Source organism: Theobroma cacao, chromosome 9 (assembly GCF_053813885.1).
Source record: "Theobroma cacao isolate CCN51 chromosome 9, ASM5381388v1, whole genome shotgun sequence".
Classification (NCBI taxonomy): Eukaryota; Viridiplantae; Streptophyta; class Magnoliopsida; order Malvales; family Malvaceae; genus Theobroma; species Theobroma cacao.
Window position 1 is genome coordinate 6,458,816 of NC_142647.1, and position 23,158 is coordinate 6,481,973.

The 23,158-nt window shown below is 35.1% G+C and overlaps 3 protein-coding genes across 3 annotated transcripts; 1 reads left to right on the top strand and 2 right to left on the bottom strand.

Moving 5' to 3' along the window:
- Positions 1-984: 984 nt before the first annotated feature.
- Positions 985-2,923, bottom strand: LOC18588691 (putative histone H2A variant 3). The gene is made up of 2 exons (XM_007013266.3): positions 2,679-2,923; positions 985-1,663 (listed from the first exon to the last, which is right to left on the bottom strand). The coding sequence occupies exons 1-2, from the start codon at positions 2,787-2,789 to the stop codon at positions 1,367-1,369; spliced, it is 408 nt and encodes a 135-aa protein (XP_007013328.1). The 5' UTR covers positions 2,790-2,923; the 3' UTR covers positions 985-1,366.
- A 2,383-nt stretch (positions 2,924-5,306) lies between these two features.
- On the bottom strand, positions 5,307-9,701 carry LOC18588692 (uncharacterized). The gene is made up of 7 exons (XM_007013267.3): positions 9,150-9,701; positions 8,684-8,819; positions 8,110-8,191; positions 6,968-7,143; positions 6,327-6,464; positions 6,092-6,231; positions 5,307-5,830 (listed from the first exon to the last, which is right to left on the bottom strand). The coding sequence occupies exons 1-7, from the start codon at positions 9,265-9,267 to the stop codon at positions 5,571-5,573; spliced, it is 1,050 nt and encodes a 349-aa protein (XP_007013329.3). The 5' UTR covers positions 9,268-9,701; the 3' UTR covers positions 5,307-5,570.
- A 256-nt stretch (positions 9,702-9,957) lies between these two features.
- LOC18588693 (26S proteasome regulatory subunit 8 homolog A) lies at positions 9,958-14,617 on the top strand. Its single transcript, XM_007013269.3, has 9 exons — positions 9,958-10,262; positions 11,221-11,318; positions 11,507-11,731; positions 11,880-11,942; positions 12,039-12,202; positions 12,584-12,740; positions 12,853-12,951; positions 13,584-13,694; positions 14,278-14,617. Exons 1-9 carry the CDS (start codon positions 10,067-10,069, stop codon positions 14,416-14,418), a joined length of 1,254 nt encoding a protein of 417 aa, XP_007013331.1. The 5' UTR covers positions 9,958-10,066; the 3' UTR covers positions 14,419-14,617.
- Positions 14,618-23,158: the final 8,541 nt, after the last annotated feature.

Genomic DNA, 23,158 nt, shown 5'->3' on the forward strand with positions numbered 1-23,158 from the left:
TCAACGGCAGCTTCATTGGACATTCTACTTATAGACCTAGTCAAGCCACAAAATTTTTGTATCCACTCTCCTAAGCTGCTAAAAAGTCCCATTAAAGCTTATGGACATCAAAATGGCACGGCATCTAAATTTCTTATGAAGGACCCAGATCAGTTACATGTCACCTGAAAAAGAGGAGTTACTTAATAGTTTTGACATTCCTGAAATTACCGGCCACTATACTCAAGCTGGTTTAACTCAGTAGGCATTTTATTGAGGCCGGTTCATTAGTCCTGCGCTTTCAAGGACACGAAATACAGTAACTTTGAGCACAAATTCCCTCGATCTGAGCAGCTCAAAGACACAGACATCTCCTTCCCCCAAATTATTCTCCAATGTAAATTCATACCAACACTGACTGAACTTAGCTCTGCCTCCTCTATAAAGACATCGCACAGGCCACTGTTTTCCATCAGGAAGCTGAAGTTTAATGAATCCTGAAACCCCACTTAGATGCTTGTCAGCCAAGCATGATGGTAAGTACATAATACATCCGCTGTACTCGTGTTAATCTGGTAAAACGAGCGGAAGCTAGGGAAGAAATGAAACATGCCACTGAAAGCATAGAGGGTTTCTCTGTCCTCATTCATTGGAAAATGGTTGTTAAATTGTGTACGCCTCCGCTGTGAAATGTTCTATGCCATTGCTTTGTGAAGGTCACATATCTTTAAACAAGAATATCACGATAACTAATCCTCCAGCAGTAATCAACAGGCGAGATTATGTAGCTTTAGTGACTGGAAAACCAACGAGGAACCGTGCGTAGTTGCATGTTTGAGCACTTGCATTGCGTCCAAAATTTTGTCTATGAATTGGCTCAAAATTTACCAAAGTGATCACAAAGAAAGACTTGATGATTTAGGCTTCTTCTGTATGCCATTCTCAGCCATTCCAGATTTAAAAAATTAAAAGTAAAAATCGGGCAAAATGAAAGCAGCTCAAGAATACATGATAATTTCCTGATATTCTTTGCTAAATCTCAAAATAACGACTTCCAAACAATACATCAATAACCCTAAAGCTGGTCATATATGTTAACCACGCAACAGCCACTATGTCAATCTGCTAAACAATATGCCAATGTCAATATTGACAGCATATATATTGGAAAAGGAGAAGAAATGAAAAAAAAAAAAAACAAACCAAGTCCAGCAGCTGAAAGAAGATTAAGCATAAGTATCAACAAATTAATTAAACACAATAATGCATGACCTAACTGTCATATCAGAACCTAACAAATTTATAATTTTAGTCTCAGGCTCACACCAAGGAAATGCAGCTCAGATAGAGACTTGGCAAATCTCTACAAGAAATAGCCCATTATAGTCTAGTCCTTGGATGACTTGTTAATGAGTGACTTGTGGATATGCGGAATCACACCACCGCCAGCAATGGTTCCCTTGATCAGGGTATCAAGTTCCTCATCACCACGGATAGCAAGCTGCAAGTGTCTGGGGGTAATACGTTTCACCTTAAGATCCTTGCTTGCATTTCCAGCCAACTCCAACACCTCTGCAGTCAAATATTCCAGGATAGCAGCAGAATAAACAGCAGCAGTGGCTCCTACTCTCCCATGTGCGGTGGTCCTTGACTTTAGTAGACGGTGGATCCGACCCACTGGGAACTGCAGGTTACACATTATAGCAAAAATTCACAAACGAAGGAAACATAGCATGCAACTCCAACCTCTAATGATGTAAAAAGAAGCAATTGGCGAGTAACAACTTATAAAAGTGATATTAATCAAAACAAACAGAAAACATACTCAAAAACAATTGGCTATGAGATACCACTTCAGGTCCCAAAGATTCAAAATAGATCAAGAGCAACACAGCATAACCACAGCAAAAGCACATTCAATTATTTCATGCCAGATATAATTGGAGAAATACTGAAGATAAATAGCAACTATAAACTATCTATACCATTATACTCACTTGGCACAAGTGAACAACCTATGGCATGAACAGATTTATGGGACCTGGCGATCCAAACATCCCAATACACTCCACCCATATCAATGAAACTTTCATGTGCCCGTTCAATGACAACACACACACACACACACACCGTTCATTAGAGGCTTTTTTCAAACTACAGTGACTGTTGAACCAGCTAAATCACATGCCAGAAATCCAAGGTCCATTTATGAACTCCAGGCATCTTGGATGACTGAAACACGTGTTCATTAAATTGCTAGGATATTACAGACAAACAATAACGAGCAATATCATTTGGCTTTGGCTGGCATAGCATCCCTTGGCATCCTTGTGCCAAGGAGAAGGATATATAAAAAAAAAAATTACACTACAAATCCTCTTATTGTCTAACCCGAAGGACGAAAAATGAAAAATAACAGTGGGCAACTTAGTCATCAACTATTAACCATAGTTAATGAATTAAACACCAAAACCCAAAAGCCGGCACTAAAAGCAGATCCTACTATAATTAGTAAGTAGGTAGATTAATTCATTATTTCTTATCAAATCATTATCAGGTACTCAAAACAAAACCCCGCAAGATTTAGAGGATAAATTCGTATCCATAAACAAAAGGGTCAAAACCCCAAATAACAAAAAAAAATTTAAAAAATATTACCATAAGAACAAGGAATTGGAAAGGACAAAAGAAAGATCTACCTGGAGGCCCGCTCGAGAAGACCGAGAGATAGGTTTTTTCTTGTCTTTGTCCTTGTTGGCAGCAGCGGAGGTTTTGCCCATAATCAAACCTTTCGCGCCTTTTCCAGACATCTTTCCCGCCAAAAATAAGAACGAACCCAAGATATTACAGATAAAATGGAAACGAAACACAGAATTTTTGTGGGCAAACAACGGAAGACAAAGTTTGAGGTCTCGCAGATAAGAAACAGAGAGAGCGTTTGGAATCGGAACGGAAGGGATACTTATATTGGATTCTTTGACTGAAGTGACCCTATTGTTTCTATGAAATTACGATAATGGTAAATATTATTTTTTAAGATAAAATACCTCATCTCAAATTTTTAATTGAAATTACATGAAAATTTATTAATTTTTAAAATATATATTATCTTAAAAAAATATTTTTTATTAAACAGGTAGGTACAATTTTTAGTTAATTATTAATATTTTTGTTAATTTAATGACATGATAAAAATAAAAAAATAATTTAGTCTTAATTAATTTTTAAAATTATTATTATATAATTTTATTAATTTTTTTATTAATTAAAAATAGCTCCCCATCTGGTGAACCTGATCGAGGCTCCCAAGGGAGCACAACTAGGGCTCCCCTCTCGATCGATGCTCCCCTTTCTTGAGGAGTTGAGGAGCATTGATAAGAGCTTTTTATTTTTATTTTAAATATTTTAATAAAATTTTAATGTAATAAAAAAAAATATTTTAATCTTTTCATAATATGATGTTTGCATTCTTAGAGTAGAGTATTTATTTTAAAAATTAATAGACTTATTTGAAATTTCAATTAAAATTTAAAAGTGGAGTATTATTTTACCTTATTTTTTATCGATTTATTTCCATTTAATTAATGTTATTGTTTACTTTAGCCACCGGCCATTGGTCTATAATATATACTGTATGCCGGTTGACTCCTCAAAGTTAGTGACATACCTTTGCAAAAATTGAATTTATAGAATAAATAAAGTTTTGATTTTGTAAGTTGATTTTTTATATTTTGTGTTTTTAAAATTAAATATAATAAAATTTCTAAAAATTAATATTAATCTGACCATGAAAATTTATTTATTAATTAATCAATATATTATTTTATCGATAAATTAATAATTTATTAATTTATACATTAATTAACAAAAAAATTAATTTATCAAGATATTTTTTATTTTTTTAAAAATATTGAACTTAATACATGCATTATGTATTGTGATTACATTAATATTACCTAATTATTGAATTATGAATTATCATTATTTATATCGAGTAAATTATTAAAAACGTCATAGGAAATGACAAAAAAAAAAAAGCTCAAGACTATAGTTTTGTATTGGAGTTTGTCTTATGTAAAGATACACTCAAAGTAACAACTACATTGTATAATTTAATCTTATAATACGAGAATACTATATCAAAGCTTCTTAACGCACTAAGAAAAGTTAGGGATGAGATCTAAGAATATATCAATTTAAAAAAAAAAAAAACAACATTTGAGTTATATTTTATAAAAATTTTATAAATAAATTATGTATAAATATAATTTGATATATAAAGAGATTATTAATTTATATATCAAGTGAAACTTATGTGTTTGTTTTAAAATGTGTTATTTTATAAATTTAACAAATTATTAATTTATCATGTTGGTATTAATAGAGATCAATAAAAAATTATTTAATTAAAATTATTAATTTATCGAGTGTTAATTTATAAAAATTTTACTATACTATGATTTTGTCTAACTTGTGCAGATTAAGCTAGTACTTTAACTATTTTTAATATTAAATGCATCAAAATTTTATAAGGCACAAGGGCTAAGTTTATGCTATTGAATTAGATGTTTCAAAGTGATCGCAAGATTACACGTTTTAGTGTTTAGAGATCATAAGCTAAGTAAGTGTACGTTGTTGTGACGAGTATATTACTTTTATTTCTAATTAATATTAGTAAATTAAAATGTTATGGAGATTAGATTTAAGTAAACGCATATCTTGTTGACATTTAAGTAGATACATTTAATAAAGGGTTCTTTTTAATTGACCAAATTTTATTTTAAAAATGTATATAAATTCAATACTAACTCAATCAATGAAATAAAATCACAGATATTTTTTTTTCTAAATTAATAGGACTTCTATAAATAATCATAAATGGTAGGTTCACATCATTTATAACTTTGAATTATAAGTTAATTAATATATTTATTAAAATGTTAATCCAACCAAGATTTATCAGTATAATTCACAATTTACACTTAATTGTTAATTACATAAAAAAAGAAAAAAGTGAAAAATTACATATGAAGTAGCCAAATCAATAATAATCATAAAAATGTTAACTAAATTCATAAATTTATCATTGCAATTAGTTCTTTTTTATTACTAATAATTATAATGTGGAAAATTATATTCGTTAATGAATTAGATGAAAAGACTACATTAATAAAGTGATAAGGAAAAAAATACAAGAGAATAACACAAATTCAAAGCATTATAGAGAAAAAATTATAATCCATAAAAGGTAGAAGAGACAACCAAAAAAAGAAAAAAAAAAGACTGCACTGTTGTACGAATATTACCATCAAAGAGAGGTGACACTGTTATGTGATTGAACCCTTCTTTAGTATATAGTAATACCAGTACGCACAGAATGCAGAGAGAGCACCATAAAGTTTAGATGCCACTATAACTTTGACAAAACATTTTTGGTCTAGTCTATATATGTTAAATGCACCAAGACTAGAAATTACACAAAAAAAAAAAAAAATGGGCTAGTCTATCTATCTCTGATAAGGTAAACTATCCAGAAGATCTTGGCTTGATGCGGCTATGCCAGCAGAGACAGCTCGAAACCATCCCCCACGTTACTCATTCCCTGCTTCTTTTTCTTTGGTCTTCACCTCTTCTGCAATGTGGAAACCCTCAATCTTGCGCGAAACCTCTTCCGCAGACACCTTCACCTGTCCAACTGACCCATTTGCTGCCATCGATTCAGCGTCGTCATGAGTCAAAGGGCCTGTCTGCCATATTCTAATGGTTCCATCCTCAGATCCTGAGGCATATGATTCCCCTCCTGGTGAGAACCGCACGCAATGTACAGGACCATGGTGACCCTTATTGCATGCTGCACACCAGATGTAAATCAGTAATTACAGGAAAATGCAAGTTCCCATACAGAAACAGAAACAAACAGAAAACGCTAGATCAGTATGATATTTGCATTCAAGCACCAAATCTACTGAACAAACTACAGCTACCAATCTTTTCTAGTATTTACGGAATTAGGAGTAGTATCACATATCATATTTGAATTTAAGCACCAAATTCACACACTAATCAGAATTCTGTCATCAAGTCCACTCCTATTTTATGTTTGAGAACATACCTATCTCATCCCCAGTGTGGAAATCAAAAACACGAACCCACATATCTTCCCCTCCAGCAACGAATTTATTTCCATACTTTGGTTCCAGTGAAGCTGATTCAACTGTGCATGGCATGTTGTGGCTCTTTACCAACCCAAAGCTGAAGTAAAGGCATAATGCACAGCATACTGTAATCAATAAAAGCAGAAATTCTAGCACAAAAAGCCAACATATCAGGCTTAAAAGTCATCTTACTGGTTTGCATCCCAGAACTTAACCGTAGATCCATCTGCAGTTGTGATATATCGACCATCTAGACTCACTTCAGCACTGGTCACAGAGGACTTGGTCTCTAGTGTTTGAACTATTTTACCACTCCTTACATCCCATAATCTGTATGGTCACTAAGAAATTCAGCACTAGGAGAGAGAAAAATGCCGTTAAAAATCAAGATAAGCAGTATATATAGTAGGTTAATAACAGCCTTGTGGGTAAACTCAACCTAGTTATATACACTGTTAAAACTATGCTTTAGATTAGGTAAAAAGGTTATTAAATCAACAAGCAGGCAAGCATCTGCAACTACTCATCCATCTAGTTGCTTCCTCCCTCTGGGCTAAACAGGAAGAAAATTTACAAAAACTTAAAAACCTTGCCCCCACTGAAATTCATGCATCCAAGGATTTGATCTCAAAAACTCTAAAAGAGTATCGTGGTACCAGAAATTGCAAAAGAATTTTGAGGTGATCCAATACAGTTTATACAACAAGACAACAACCTTCCACACATATAAATAACAAAAATACAACTAAAATGCTTGTTTATTAAGAACAATGAACCACACATGTTACAGAAATTACATTACAGAACCTTCAAACATGGCAAGATAAGGATACCTGACACCCCCCATATCAGTGCAAGAACTTAATATTGTCTGATCACTATGCATCCATGCAACAGTTCTGACTGAACCAGGAGATTTGTCCACTTCTCTTGGAGGTGCATCTGGACAATTCAAATCATAAATACGGAGGACTTTCTCTATTCCCCCAGTCAATAGAAGGTGTGTATCCTGTTACCAGATCAAAAGCCCTTGAATAAGATGAATAACTAAGAATAATAAGTAAAACAAACAGACATGCTAAAAAATTAGGGGTACTCGGTCAAGAAAAAAGTAATTAGGGGTACAACAAAGCCAACCATTCCATAACAGAATTTTACTGGAGATGAGCAAATACCTTTAAACACAACTGCAACTATTACTGTTTGCCAATAACATAGAACAATGAAATAACTAGCTTTAAATAATCTCAAGTTTCACCATGGATCCTATGACTTTGAATTTGGACAAAACTGCACTAATGTCAATTCAGAATTTTTTTACTATGGCTTTCTATAGTAAGATAAAGTAGTAATTCTTATGGCTTTATCAATGGAAAAAAGGTCCAGCTACATCTGTAACACCAGAAAAGAAAGACGTTCCTGGCTGAAAGTTAAACACATTACTAGATAACCTGTTGTGGTGTTACTAGTTAGAATCTTCTAATAAATTCCTTGCGCAAAGAAGAAGACGAACAAAAAGATGATGATAGTTATGACAACTACTCTTTAATGTTAATCAGGCCTTCAAAATTCAAACATGGTTAACATTTATTTGTCGAGTTAACCAAAGAAAATAAAGATCAGGAGAAACCACCTAAGAACTGAACTGTTGCAGAGTTAGCTTTGATTTAGTAACAGGCATTACTATTCACAACTACTGCAAGGGTTTGGCAGAAGCAATTAATTTTACTTTCAAAAGTTAATAATGAGGGCCATAGTAACCTAGAAAGCTGTACAACAACCTGTCTACAATATTGTAAAAATATCCATTTATCAAAAGGTTGATGGTTCATGCACCCACATTAGCTGTTACACAGTTCAAACACCATATCTCTCTTCCATTTTCCTACCATATTCCCTCATATACACTCACTTCAGAACACAATTAGGAATTACCTAAGTGAAAGTTTAAACAGAATGAAAGAACCAACTTTACCTCTGAAAAAGCACAGGCTCGAACTATATGCTTGTGCTCAAATGAGTGCAATTCATCACCTGTTAGTGCATCCCATACCTTCCTGCAAAGAAAAAAAAAGCATTTCACAGGATATGTAAACTTTTTATTATTGAACAACTCCATCCAGAAACAGCAGATGAAACAACACATGCCACTCCAGTTACAAGATCTCAATTCAAACTAAAGTGGTAAGAGTTCAAGTATGAGCAGCTATCTAGAGCATATCAAATCTTTATTAAGAGTTATGGTCCACTTTTGAGTGATAGAATATAGTATTTGTAAATCAATCAACAAGACATCATTAAACAGGAATATGTAAGGAGCAGGCACAAGAAAAAAGAATGATGCAAAAGGACAAACTATAATGACATAGAGTCTCTCAATGCTGTAAACATATAAAGAATTTCCCACAAGGCTCTTGAGATGTTCCAAGACATTTTGTATTAATAGGCAATCCGCATATATAACAACTAAGAGAATGACAAACAAAACAAATCATACAACTTTCTGAGTTAAAAAACAACATATTGTAAGGTCAAGAAGGATCACATACGCAGTAAAGTCAGCAGAACCGGAAGCGGCACGTAAAGCATTTGTATCCAAGCAAACACTCCACACCGCTCCCTTGTGTCCTTCAAACGTTCCTATCCAATCTCCAGTCTCTCCATTCCTCAGCATAGGACTGGAATCTGAAGCAGACGAGTAAAGCCCCATTTTTTTATGACCATGAGATCAATATTTAATTATCCCTCTACAGAAGTGCTTATCTCTCAGTTCTATGAAGAATTGCGGTCGTAAAATTTATAATACACAAATTATTACCACAATTCATACATATAAAGGCTTATATCTAATGATATCAAATCAATAAAATATAGACTAGAGCTTAGCCTAAAACGAGATAAAAAATCGCAATTTAAGATAATGGATTACTTGTATAAAAATTTATTTCCAGATACAATAAATCATAAATCATTTTACTCAAAAATTTAATCTTAGACCAACTAAATAGTAATTACCTTTGCTGGCACTAATGAGAAAAAAGCCATCTGGAGTAACAGGGCTGTAAAAGAGATCCACAACGGGACGTGAATGGCCATGGCATACAAGTGGGACCGCAATCCTCTTCTTATCCATTTTTTTATTCTTTTAGTTACAAATCAAACACACAAAAAAAAAAAAATCCCGTTCTTGTTTTTGTGATCTTTAAACAAAACGAGAAAAACAACCTTTAATCCTTACAAATCTACACAAGTCCAAAGAATAAAAAGACAACTTGGGTTCCTTTCTTTCTGGGTATTCTTTTTGGGATCAGAATGTACAGATACAGAGGAAGATTAGTAGCAGAGAAAAAAACAAAAGAAATGGCGGTACTTAAATACAGGTGGGAAGACGCTTGTATTTTTTGATTAGTGAGATTTGGGATATGATAGCGTGAATCCACACCTCCTAACCCTGGGCTCTGAGTGAGATGGTGGTGCAAAAATGTTAGGGAAAACGAGAAGAAACTAAATGTTTTACAGGAGTCCGGAGTCAGGTACAGAGCTAGGAAGAATCAAAGGGCTAGGCGCAAGGACAAACCTGCTATGGATCTCCCCTTATATTCTACAAGGCTGACTTCACACCTAATTTTCCCACTCTGCTTTTTCTTTTTTAATGAAAGCAAAATTTAAAGAAGGAAATCAGGCTACAGCCCAACAAGGTGGAATACCAGCCCAGCCCAATTAAAAAAAGGGTCTCAATACGGCCCAACCCACCTTACTGTCACCCAATAAGCCAGAAATTCCACCGAACTCTAGGACACTTTTATTGTCAGAACTCTGTATTTAATTCAAAATCCCAATCAAAACTTGTTGTCAAAGAAAAACCCCTTCCATAAAATCCCCTGAAGCGATTCTACTTACAAAAAGCGAAAAACTTTAAGAAGCAAGACTCAATGGCCACGGTGGGTATCGAGAGGAAGCAACCGGCGTCGACGGAGGAGATGTGCACCGCCAAGAGCGGCGCCAAGCAGGGGGAAGGCCTCCGGCAATACTATCTCCAACACATCCATGAGCTCCAGCTCAATCTCCGCCAGAAAACCCACAATCTCAACCGTCTGGAAGCCCAACGCAACGAGCTCAATTCTCGAGGTACTTTAACCCTAATGTTATATTTTTCACTTCGATTTATTGTCTTAATTTTTTTTAATTTTTGGGCTCGATTGAGATTGTCGATTGGAGATTAGGGTTTTGGTTGAAATTTTAGGGAAAGTTGTTAACTTTGTGTTTTGATCTGTGAGAAAATTTGATATTTAGTTGAATTAACTTTAGCAAGAATCTGAGGAAGATTGTTGGTTTAGAAATTTGTGGAGGTTAAGGTGGTGATTACATCTGCTGATTGCTTTGGAAATTGGGCTGTGTTAGTTGATCAAAAGCAATGAAACAAGAGATTTGATTGAGCTTAGAGGTTTGGTTGACTTTGTTCTAGATCTGAGAGAACTTTTTGGTTGATGCAATGGAAGTGAATTGGAAAATTTATTAATATTCTAATTTAACACCACCTGGGAAAGTCTTAACTGAAAGTTAATAGTAGATTATGAAAACTTTTGGTTGAATTTTGAAGGCCCCAATTTTTGCAAGTAAAAAGTGTAGCCAGAAGTTGTCATTTGATCTTGTCAATAAAATTTGCGTTGATATATCCATTTTTTCTGTATGGTTGGAAACTATGTGCCTTTGAAATAGAAAGGTAATATTGGCCATTGTCAATGCTGTGTAATAATCTTCTGTTGGTATTGCCATTTACTTTGGTGTTTACCAGTTTAATAGTCTTCTGATTGGAAGGGGTGGATGGGGTTTATTTGAACATCATTGCATTTTTACTTGGAAAGTGCATCTAATACATGTGACAATATTGTGCAATGGTTGTGGGGCCTTCTGTTTAGTATTTTTGTTGATGATAGCCCCTTCTCAGAAAGAAACGCATATATGGAGCCTTGAATCTTAGGGGGAAATATGTTTTTTTAAGAAAAATTTAATCTTTATTTTTGGTGCTTTCAGTCTTTTAGTCTGTTTCTTGTAGAAGTACTTATTATGTTTGCATACTGGATAGTGAGAATGCTTAGAGAGGAACTGCAGCTGCTTCAAGAGCCTGGATCCTATGTTGGTGAGGTTGTGAAAGTTATGGGTAAAAACAAGGTTCTAGTCAAGGTATGTGATCCTTTTATCCCTACTTAATTCTTAGCTCTCTCTTTAACTTTACTAATAGGAATAACATCTTGTTTAATACTCAAAATATGTCTTCAACATAAACTGTTTAAAACTGTAGATAATTTAAGAAGTCCATGGTGTCATTTATGGAGTGTGTGTTTCAATCTTACTCTGCTTTTATTCTCCAGGTTCATCCAGAAGGAAAATATGTTGTTGATATCGATAAGAATATTGATATCACAAAAATCACACCTTCGACAAGAGTTGCTCTACGCAATGACAGCTATGTGCTCCATCTGATCTTACCAAGCAAAGTAGATCCCTTGGTTAATCTTATGAAAGTTGAAAAAGTTCCTGATTCTACATATGACATGATTGGTGGTCTTGACCAACAAATTAAAGAGATAAAAGAGGTTTACTCTCACACTTCCTTAATTTGTTCATTTATGGCTGATCTCTTTTTGGTTTTTTCCTTTATCTGTAATGTTTCTCAATTATTTGTCCCATATTTTTCGTGGATTGGTTTAATTCTTTACACCTGCTATGTGGTAAACTTTGCAGGTCATAGAACTTCCTATTAAACATCCTGAATTGTTTGAGAGTCTTGGAATAGCTCAGCCAAAGGTACTATTATGGTACCAAGTCATAGCATTTTGTTGATTTGTTTCCCATATGATTAAATTGTAAGACTAAATTTTGCTCTCTATCATAAATTTATAGGGCGTCCTGCTGTATGGACCACCTGGTACAGGAAAAACTCTATTGGCTAGAGCTGTGGCCCATCATACTGATTGTACTTTTATCAGGGTGTCTGGTTCTGAATTAGTTCAGAAATACATTGGAGAAGGCTCCAGAATGGTTAGAGAACTTTTTGTTATGGCCAGGTTTGTTCTTTTTCCTTGCTTGTTATCCTTGAATCTTAGTGTTGAATGAGACTTGCATATTAAGCCAGCACCATAATGTATAAATTTAAATAAATGCAAATGCAGAATATCTTATATATAATAGCAAAGTAAAACTCTTTCAATATAGCAGCTATATGGATTTGATTTTAAAGCTCGTTTCCTTTTGATTGTGATCAAGAAAAGAAAAGCTTACTTGCTATCTAGAATTAGTCATTAGCCAATAGCCAGATCTTCTGTTTCCTGAAAGACGAAGTAAAGCTGCTTCTGTCTGATTACCTACCATGCTGTTATATTTTGCTTTGTCTTTCTTATTTTACTTAAATGGTTCCTTCCTCTGTTTTTCTTTTTTGCCCTTTCCAGGGAGCATGCTCCGTCGATTATATTCATGGATGAGATAGACAGTATTGGATCTGCTCGAATGGAATCTGGAAGTGGCAATGGTGACAGTGAGGTGCAGAGGACCATGTTGGAGCTTCTCAACCAGCTTGATGGATTTGAAGCATCTAACAAGATCAAGGTAGTGATTGCTTTGTGAAAATACTAATCTAATGAATGTGGAAGAACATCTCATAGTTTGCATGCAGCTATTTGTATTGCCTCCTTACCTGTATTGATGCATTGCTGAACAGGTTCTGATGGCCACAAATCGGATTGATATTTTGGATCAAGCTCTTCTTAGGCCAGGACGAATTGACAGGAAGATTGAATTTCCAAATCCTAATGAGGAGGTACATGCCATTTATTTTGTTAATTTATATGTCCCTGCAAGCATTTTAGTACCTTTCTCCATCTTTTTCATGTTAGGGCTTTATAAAGCCACTCCCTCATTGGCACCTTGTTGGGGGTTGTATTTGATGAAAATATGGAACTCTCACGAATTCATTGATTATGCATCATTGATTGTGTTATGTGTCAAGGTTGGCATTAATTCTTTTTCAACTCATTGTGTATTAACTCTCTCTCTCTCTCTCTCTCTATATATATATATATATATATATATGTATATCTGGGGGGAGAAACAAAGAATCATTATCATGTCATGGACTCTAGTGATTCCTGACATAACGAATTTTTATTATGCTCTTGCTGTTGTAATGTGCTGCTACTATCCAGTAGAAGGTTCTTCTGTCACTTCAGACGTTGTTATAAAGGCAAAAATTTTCAATTAGGTAGTTGTTGAGGTTCTTTTGCCATAATGATCAACCCTTTTGGGGTATTGTGCAGAACCTTCATTGAATAGAGCAATCATAATATGGCAGTGTGTTGCTGGTACAGTTTGTACCAGAATTTTTCTGTTTTTAGAGAGCATGCGGTGCAGATGCTATGCTGGTACTTATGTTATCTTTTCTATTATATGCAGTCTCGTCTGGATATCTTAAAAATACATTCTAGAAGAATGAATTTGATGCGGGGGATTGATTTAAAGAAGATTGCAGAGAAGATGAATGGTGCTTCTGGTGCAGAGCTTAAGGTAAGTTTGCAGATACTTGATCAATTAAATTGTGTGTGTTTTCTGGATAAAGAGATACCATTCTTGCAATGGTTGCAAGCTGCATATAGCATCTTTTCTTCTAGATCTTCCCCCTCGTCCCTATCCGTAACCTCCCAACCACACAGAGACAAAGAAAGTCATTTGAAGATTGTTATGTTTCAAGCTTTGTTAATTTTACACTATTAGCTCTCTCGTTTCAAGGTTTTATTATAATGTTGTGCTAGAAGCCTTGGATGGCGCTTATAATTATGATTCTGACTAACAAAAGAAAGTTCCTTAGTCCCAGTTAGGTTTTTTGACATAATTGTGTGGATTTTTTTTTTTTTTTTGTGGCACAAGTTGATATCTTGCTATTTATGCTGGAGGTCCTTCTTATAGCATCCATGAGGTTTATGATGATTGTTTAACCCATATTACAAACTTATTGAAAATGTTTATGCACGTGAATCTGGGTAATCAGATGCTGCTTTGAGAAGGCAAAAGGCTTTTGATTAATAACCAGTGTTTGTCAACTTAGTCCTGTGTATTTGGTGCTTGTTTGACGAACTCCTTTCTTTTGCAGGCGGTATGTACAGAAGCTGGGATGTTTGCTTTGAGAGAAAGGAGAGTCCATGTAACACAAGAGGATTTTGAGATGGCAGTGGCGAAGGTGATGAAGAAGGAGACGGAGAAAAACATGTCCTTGCGGAAGCTGTGGAAGTGATTCTGTTTCTTTTATTGTGCTCTTGTGCGTTTTGGGCAAAATGGAACATGTAAACCGGATTTATACGGTGAAAATGTATTTAATATTTGCTAGTAGAGCACTTAAATATATGAAGAACTTGGTTTGTCTTGCAGAGTTTATGAATGCATGCCGCTACGGCTTTACAATGGGGTAACTGGCTCCATTGAAATCCTTGCAACTTTTTTTGGTGGCACCATGTAACGACTACCAAAAGTCAAGTTTGAGTTTTGCTCTCATTGAAATTTAATTGGGTTCTCATTGTAAATCGGACTTGTGAAATTTGTTTACTAAAGTGAATTGGAGAACTTATGCCTGTGGATGTGACGGAAAATAAGTACGCATCCATTGGTAACCTTACATTGGCAATCTTATCGAAATTTAATAGGTAAATTGCTCAAAACTTTTTAAATTTTGATCATAATTTTATCTAGGTCTGATAGTATTAAAAATGGATAATTCGTTGTAAAAGGTTATATAGTTGTATATATCGTCGGACATATGAGTCTTGTCTTTAATATTTATTTATTTAAAGATGTGATACTGATATCATACCTATTTTATCCTTTCTGCATTTGATATATGCTTTTAAATGATTTTCAGAATTTTTTTTTCTCCTCACTTCGCTAGTGAGAATTCTTTTCCCCCTCCAAAAAGACATAAAAAGCGATCAATTAAGACACACTCCCATTGTCAAGATGCCCTGACTCAAGAGTGATCAATCAAGGCACTCGACGTGAAGCCATCACCAAAATATCGGCATGGCTACTTTCTGCTAGAAACTGATCACAAAAACTCAGAAAACCATGACCATGACTTCTTTCGGCCAAACCTCAAAGTTGCTTCTTACAAACAAAAACCCAGTCCAGAAACTATATGGTGAACCCAGCAATGCAAACAACAATAAAAATGCCACAGAAGCTGGCATCAGTTCATAAATATAACAACATTTTATCCAATTAAGCATGCGTCACAAGCTGGCAAACTCATAAATCTGGTTCTTGAACTTCCTAGCTTCAAAAACTTCCTACGAGTTGTATCCATTTTTTTTTTTTTTATGAAAAAGGAGCGAACAATTACTGCAGCTCCCTAACCTCTATACTTTATATATACGGACTTAAATTTACAAAGTTTGACAAGGCTGATCATAATAAACGAGGAGATGATTTATTGCACTATCTACATAAGGGACAAATAATTCAAACTAGCTGCCCTGATTTGTTAAGGTGTATACTTGCATGATGAGTACACGTGCACAAGATCTCTCGTTGGTTTGCTGTAAAGCAAACTTATAGCACATTAACTTGTTTTGTAACGTGCAGCCATGCATGTTCACTGTGTTGTTTAACCTAAACACTTGGTTCATGCAATATAACAAGTGTTAATCATGTATAATTCATATATATTACTTGTAATTAACTTTCAGATGAATGAAGCTAATGTTTGATGCGATTTTCTTTGCTGGTACTTAAGCTCTGTTCATCCCTGTTTCTCGTGTTCATAACAGAGGCTGTTGTTGCAGCCATTACTTCATCTTTTCACAGCATAACACTAATGGCACGTTTGGTATGGAGAATAACTAAGCCGTTCCCCTCAGTCCTTTTTCATTTTTATTCTTTCCTTTGGTTGGTTTTTGAGGTGAGGAATAGTCATTCCAAGCAATGGCTATTTGCTATTCCCAAAGAATGCAAATCTTCTGCCCCGAATTGGTGCCCCATTTCCTGCCCCCTTTATAAGATTATGCCATCAGTCCAATAAATGGAAGTTTATTAACGGCACGTTAACTCCTATCTTTTTTTTTCATTTCCAATCTATTCAATCGTTACTCTCCAGTTTTTGCTCTTTACTTCTTCTTCCGTCATGGTGGAGGCTTCAGACAATAGCAAGTTTTAGTTTTCACCTGGGTTCTTAATCGAGGATGACTTGTTCACAGACAAGAGTAAAGCTAAGAACAATCTCAAGAATCCCGAAGATTGTTTTGGATTAGACCACTTGTGCATGGACAGAAAGAAAGCTAAGAACAATCCCAAGAATTCCAAAGTTTAGTTTTTTGATAAACAATTATTGAGAGAAAGTACATACAGTGTCATTGTTTTGACAAGATGGACCACATTTTTTTGGATGTTCTCTGCTCTAACACTGTTATTGGGTTCAAATTTGCCAATATCAATGAAATGGTTGTTTTACAGAAAAGATTAATGCAATGGTGGAATAGCACAGAGCTTAAAAAATAGGGAAAAAGAAACGAAAAAGCCGCACTTGATCATCCTCTTCATATCTGGGTCTCTAGAGCAACCCCATTGGTCACAATATTTGAAACAGAGAGAACCAGATTGATGCAAGTAAAAGCCACATAAGCCATACAAGGCAATTGTCTTAATTTCATTACTTGAATCTGCGTATAGAATATCAAAATCAAAAAAATTGGTTACACTTGGGATGAAAACAAAGACTCTGCTAGACGCCCGACATATTCAGTCATAAGCTTAAACCCCACCCAAATATCATCCCACAGACATAATATCCCTGTACAGCAAAAGAGTCAAAAACACAGAATCTACAAGAGAAACACAATGAGTAGAAAGACCATCCTCCATTCCTTTAGCATGAAATAGAATCAGATTCGCCTTCACGCCCTGCTATCCTCAAAGCACTGCATAAACCAGAATAATGACACTATCTCGAGACATAACCACATCGGGTTACAGCACAGCAGCCAAAATATAATATCATGCCATTAATGCACACCAACATATCACAAACCACGCTAATCAAAGGCCATTGGTAAGTTAGTTGTCCACTGGATCCCATCTTTAGCAAAGAATCTCAAAGATGGCTTTTGTGTTCTTTTCGGATCTAAGTTCTCCGATGGAGTCTATTTTGAGTTTTGCTAAAACAGGGAATGACAAAGAAGATAGATACCACTTGAGTTTTTAACTGATGACTAACTGTTCATGAAGAAGAGCAAAGCGAAGAACAATCCAAAATCCCTAAGATGGCTGACGGTTCCAAGATTGGAGGGTAATGATTGAAAATATCTGGAAAAGAAAAAAAAAAGAGTTAACGTGCCGTTCATAAACTTCCATTTATTGGACAGATGGGATAATTTTATAAGAGGGGCAGGGAACGGGACACCAATTCGGGGCAGAAGATGTGCATTCATCAAAATCTTGACGTAGTCATTCCTCACCTCTCCATGTTAGTCAAAAATTTATTGGATAAAAAGTTCTTATTTTTGGAAAATAATTACAGCTTATAAATAAAAAATTATATTAATAATTTAACAATAAATTATTAATCTTTAAATTTTTAATGAAAATAGAAATTAAAGGATTTTAAAAATAAAATACATATAAAGAAAAATAAAAAATTGAAATAAAAAATTATATTAATAATATAATAATAAATTATTAATATTTTAAAATTTTAATAAACATAAAATTAAAAAAGAAAAATATTATTAAATTATAATAATAAGTAATTTTATTTAGTTTATTAAATTATAATAAAGGGAAGTTTTATAATTTTATTATTTATTTTTTAATTATTTTAAAATTATTTTTATCAATCAAACGTAAGAATGAATTATAATAATAATTCTTAACTTATTTTATTTTATAAATAAAATTAAATAATAATTATTTTATTTTATTTTTACATGATAATTATTTTATTTTATTCTATTTCATTCCAGCAAATGTGCCGTAATTGTTATCAATAAGTCAAACCACCGGCAAATGCATCTCCATCCTGAAGTAAACTCTGTGTCAAGTGTCAACCAATAACCATTCCATGAACCACCAATCCTCTACACCATTGTAAATTCAAATATTTCTTCCTCCTCTAGGCGACTTCCAAGTATCCAAACCTGTTGCTTGAATGGGTTCTCCTTCACAAAACAAACTGCTCAAGATCTTTCTCTCCTTGTGAACAAGCAATAATCGATAAGTTGAATGGTGCAGAGATTATATATACATACATACATATATATATATATATATATATATATAGCACAGTAGTTATAATCAGTTTGGATTCGGTCAACTGATTATATGTGTTGCTACCGCGTGGAACGTCCACAGAAGAAAAAAAAAAAAAGAAACTAACAATTCATGGTAAAGTTTAAACTGAAAACTTTTGCTTCTCGATTTTGACCTCAAGTACGTGTTTTATGTTGGCTTGGTCTTTGTATTACGGAGTGAGATCTAAGATGATACAGTTATAAGCATGTGCTATGGTGTGGGCAGTGTATAAAGTAAAGGTGGTGTTTTTGTGCTTTAATTTGTATGTTTGGGGCTTGAAAAGATTAGTGAAGTTGAATTGGTGTTACGGCTGTCAAGGGGTGATGACACATAGGCTCTCGGGATGGAGTACTTGTTTGGTGGTGCGAAGGATGGTGCTGGTGGTGGCATGGATCCGGGGATCTGCAAATGAACAAGGAGAGGTTTAAAATTGAAGAAACGGTTTTAGAGGGAGAGAGAAAAGAAGAAGAAAGAAAGAAAGAAAGAAATTAAAGCAAAAAGTGTGCATGCGGTGGCTTTCACTTCATAGGATGAAATGAAATGTCTACTTTTAATATTAAAGGATTTAAATTTAATTGTGATTAAAACTTAAACTGATTTCAGTAATTTACCCAAATTTAATTAATAAAACAATGATGCTCGTCAAAGGAAGCCTTCGGTTTAAGGCTTCTTTAGACAGCTCAAAGTAGGTGATCGAATTGATCGATATATTTTGCAATTTTTTTTTCTAGAGCGTATATTTATTATTAAATCAAAATGTTCAAACCCAACCTCGACTAAGCTTTACCGATAATGTATGAGCACTCAGCCTGGGTCAATGGTCAAAACCTACCATCCCAAATTATTAATTTCTCCAGACAACTGCACCAATTATTTAAACATGAAAAGTCAAATAAATTAGTTGTTAGTTTCATATGTAACATAAATGACTCTCAGTTCTCAACTTGTGTTGGTGGCTGGTTGCTCTCACGGGCAGCTCGCCGTGGACATTAATCAGATCCAACAGACACTGCATGCGTGGTACGTAATATCCACTCCTCCTCGAGTGATTTGAGATTAATAGTTGCATTTTCTTCAGCTGTTAAAGGACCTGCGAAAATCGCCAACTTAGGTAGGCCCTTAGCAGAATACCATTTAACTAAAAGATTTTCTTAAAGAATTCCTATTAATTCCTGTTGTGTGGGAGAAAGCCAAAGCCTGGTTACTCGTTTGGGAAAAAGAAAAAGACAGTGTAGAGATATTAGAGGAAATCGTGAGAAAAAGATCTCGTGATAAGATGATTTCAGAAATAACTATTTATATAAAGTTATTTATTTCTAGCAAAAAAAAAACATGAATAGACCAAAATGTCCTTAAAAATATCATTTCAAATTAAGATCCCGATATCTCCCTTCCACCAGAGAGAAAATAGAAATAAATAAATGCTCAGTTGTTTGAGCTCGATCATCTTTCTCTTTCAACTCTCTGAATTGTCTCAACTCTACCAACTCTCTGTTGAGCACCATCGTCATCAGCTCTTTCAACTCTCTGAACTGTATGAGCTCTGTCAACTCTCTGTTGAGCACCATCGTCATCGGGCTGTGGTCTATCTCTCGGCATCTGGCCATATTGTCGTAGATTAACAAACCCTATAGCAAAGATGACATCAAGGTATGTTATTGGGTTTGGGTTCATTGTTGCAACACTTAATTTCTGAAACATTTAGTGTAAATTAGAACTTGGATTAGAAATATTGCCCAGAGTTGTTACACACCATGCATCTATAACATGTGTTAAAGTTATATTAGCATGTCACGACATTAGTTATTTTAGACGTGTCAGCTTTGGCGTGTTATAACACTTTACGTTATATGCATGGTGTGTTACCACATTTTACGTTATATGTATGGTGTGTTACAACATTTTACGTTATATGCATGGTGTGTTACCATATTTTACGTTATATGCATGGTGTGTTACCACATTTTACGTTATATATATGGCGTGTTACCACATTTTATATTATATGCATGGTGTGTTACCACATTTTATATTATATGTATGGTGTGTTACCACATTTTACGTTATATGCATGGCGTGTAACAACATGACTGATAAATTTTTGAACACGCATGTATTGTGTAAAATGATTGACAAATTTTTTTTTAAAATTTCAGTGGGGTTCCAATTGTGCGACTTGTGATAAGACACGGTGGTTAGTGGGTGGATGGCATTTACAAGGGTGGTGAGTCTCGAATGCTGAGGGTTAGGAGTGTTTTGTTGTTTGCGGGCTTGATGAAGCTGGTTGAAGATGTTGTTGGGGTAAACTCAGAAATTGACGAGATTGAGTTACATGCATTGATCAGTACACCTGGAGAGCTATCACGGCCAATTATCAAGGACGATGACGATGTTGCATTAATTCTGCTAGAACAGAGGAATGTTTCGGCTGTGTATGTTAGCATTCAGGGACGCCAAACAAATGTTATGTCACATGAAGAAGTTGAACAATATGGTAATCAGCTTAATCAAAATGAGATTTACAATGCTTCACATATACCACAACATTCGGTCTGTAACACACAACAATGGCAATTGAGGTATGCACAAGAGTTTGTGCAGCCTGGTAGACAGATGACATTCACAGAACAGTTGGTTGCACAATTCCGATCAGGATGTGCATCAAACCAATTACTTGCTTCTGTCTAACAAATGCAACGATCAGGTGAAACTGTAGAGTGCGTAATGCCATTGTCAAATGAGAATACGACACTTAAGGACTACACTGTGAGGTTGAAAGGTGACACTGCGACACTGGAGGATAATACTGCATCTGATGAGGGAAATGAGGATTTGTTCGCTGCTAGTGAAGATAGATTTGATGACAATTCAGATGATGGGCTTGAACAATGGCATGATGACAGTTCAGACAATGATTGGTTTTATGATAGTGATATTCCAATTTGCAATAATGTTGAAGGCGAAATGGAATTTGTTGGAGGTGTTGATGTAGGGGATGTTCAATGTGATGACCCCATATACAATAACCCCATCGCTGGTGAGAACGGGATTCGTTCCCTTGATACATTGCTCGATGACGGTTATCAGGAAAGGGGAAATACAGGGATATCTCGTATGTGGCTAATTGCAGGTGTAGAAAGGTTCTCCTTCCAAACAATTACCACTGAGGAGTCGACATGTTCTGATGATCGCTTATACAAAGGAAGAATGTTTTCGTCGAAGGCCGAGTTGAAACAAGCTTTGAATATGTTGGTTCTAAAAGAGAAGTTTGCAATAAGAGTAAAAAGGTCATGTAAAGGTAGTTATGAGGTTGGTTGCACGGACAAGGCATGCAAGTTCAGTGTGCGTGCAACGAAGTTACTTGATAGAGGAAAATATTGGCAAGTTTGAACGTTCCACAAAGTACACACATGTACTGTTGATGGTTTGCAAGGGCGATTTTCAACTACGAGTGCGAAGATAATTGGTGAACTTATGTCACACAAGCTTCGGGTTAATGGAGTAACATTGAGACCTAAGGACATAATTTGTAAGATGAGGGTTCAGTAGAAATTGGAATGCTTGTATGGTAAGGCTTGACAAGTGAAAGTGTATGCGGAGAGGCTTGTTTTTGATCCCTCGAAGGAGTCATTGCAACTATTACCCTCGTATTTTTATATGTTGTCACAAGAAAATCCTGGCATAGTGACTGCAATGGCTACTAATGAGGCAAAAAGATTTAAATATTGTTTCTGGTCATACGAGGCTTGTATTCGGGGATTTAGGGATGTAATGCATCCTACGGTTGTAATTGATGCGACACATCTGAAAGGTAAGTTCAAGGGTGCTCTGTTTGTTGTTATATGCAAAGATACGAACGATTGTGTATATCCAGTTGTGTTTGGCATCGACCATGTTGAAGACGAAGACTCATGGACGTGGTTTCTTAGCAAGCTACGTGATGCCGTTGGTTGTCCTGAAAACACTATGTTCATTTTTTATCAGCATCTTGGCATTAAGAAAGCAATCCAAAATGCATACCCAAAAGTGCACCATGGTTTATGCGGTTACCACTTGAAAAAAAAAACTTTAAAACCAAGTTCAAGTGCGACGACATTTCTATGATTTTCACCCTTGCTCGAGATTGCTATAAGGTTTCTGATTTCAACAGACATATGAACCAGCTTAAGCAGATTCACGCGGAAGCCGACGCTGACCTTATGAAAATAGGACCTAAGAGATGGGCATGTGCATGTTCACCTACAAGGCGATACCAAATGATGACATCCGATATTGAGGAATGTGTTAATGCATGCTTGAAGCATGCAAGAAAAATGTCAATCACTGTTTTGATCGAGTTCATTAGAGACATGTTTTAGCGTTGGTTCCATGATCGATACGAGGAAGCTGTCAAGGTGACCATGCCCTTCAACCCTTGGGTTGCCAAGTAGTTGAGCAAACAGTTCAATGATTCACATTGCTTTGTAGTTAAGCCTATCAACGAGTGGAGTTCGAAGTTAAAGACAGGAAGATGGATGGACTTGTAAACTTGTCCAGGAAGACGTGTTCATGTTGTGAGTTCCAAACAGATTTACTGTCATGCAGCCATGCCATTGCAACAATAAGGTTAGAATATTTTTATTTCTTATTTGAACCCTAATTGACATAGCATTTACATTGTGCTTGAAGATTGAGTTTATTGTATTTTTCAGTAAATGTAA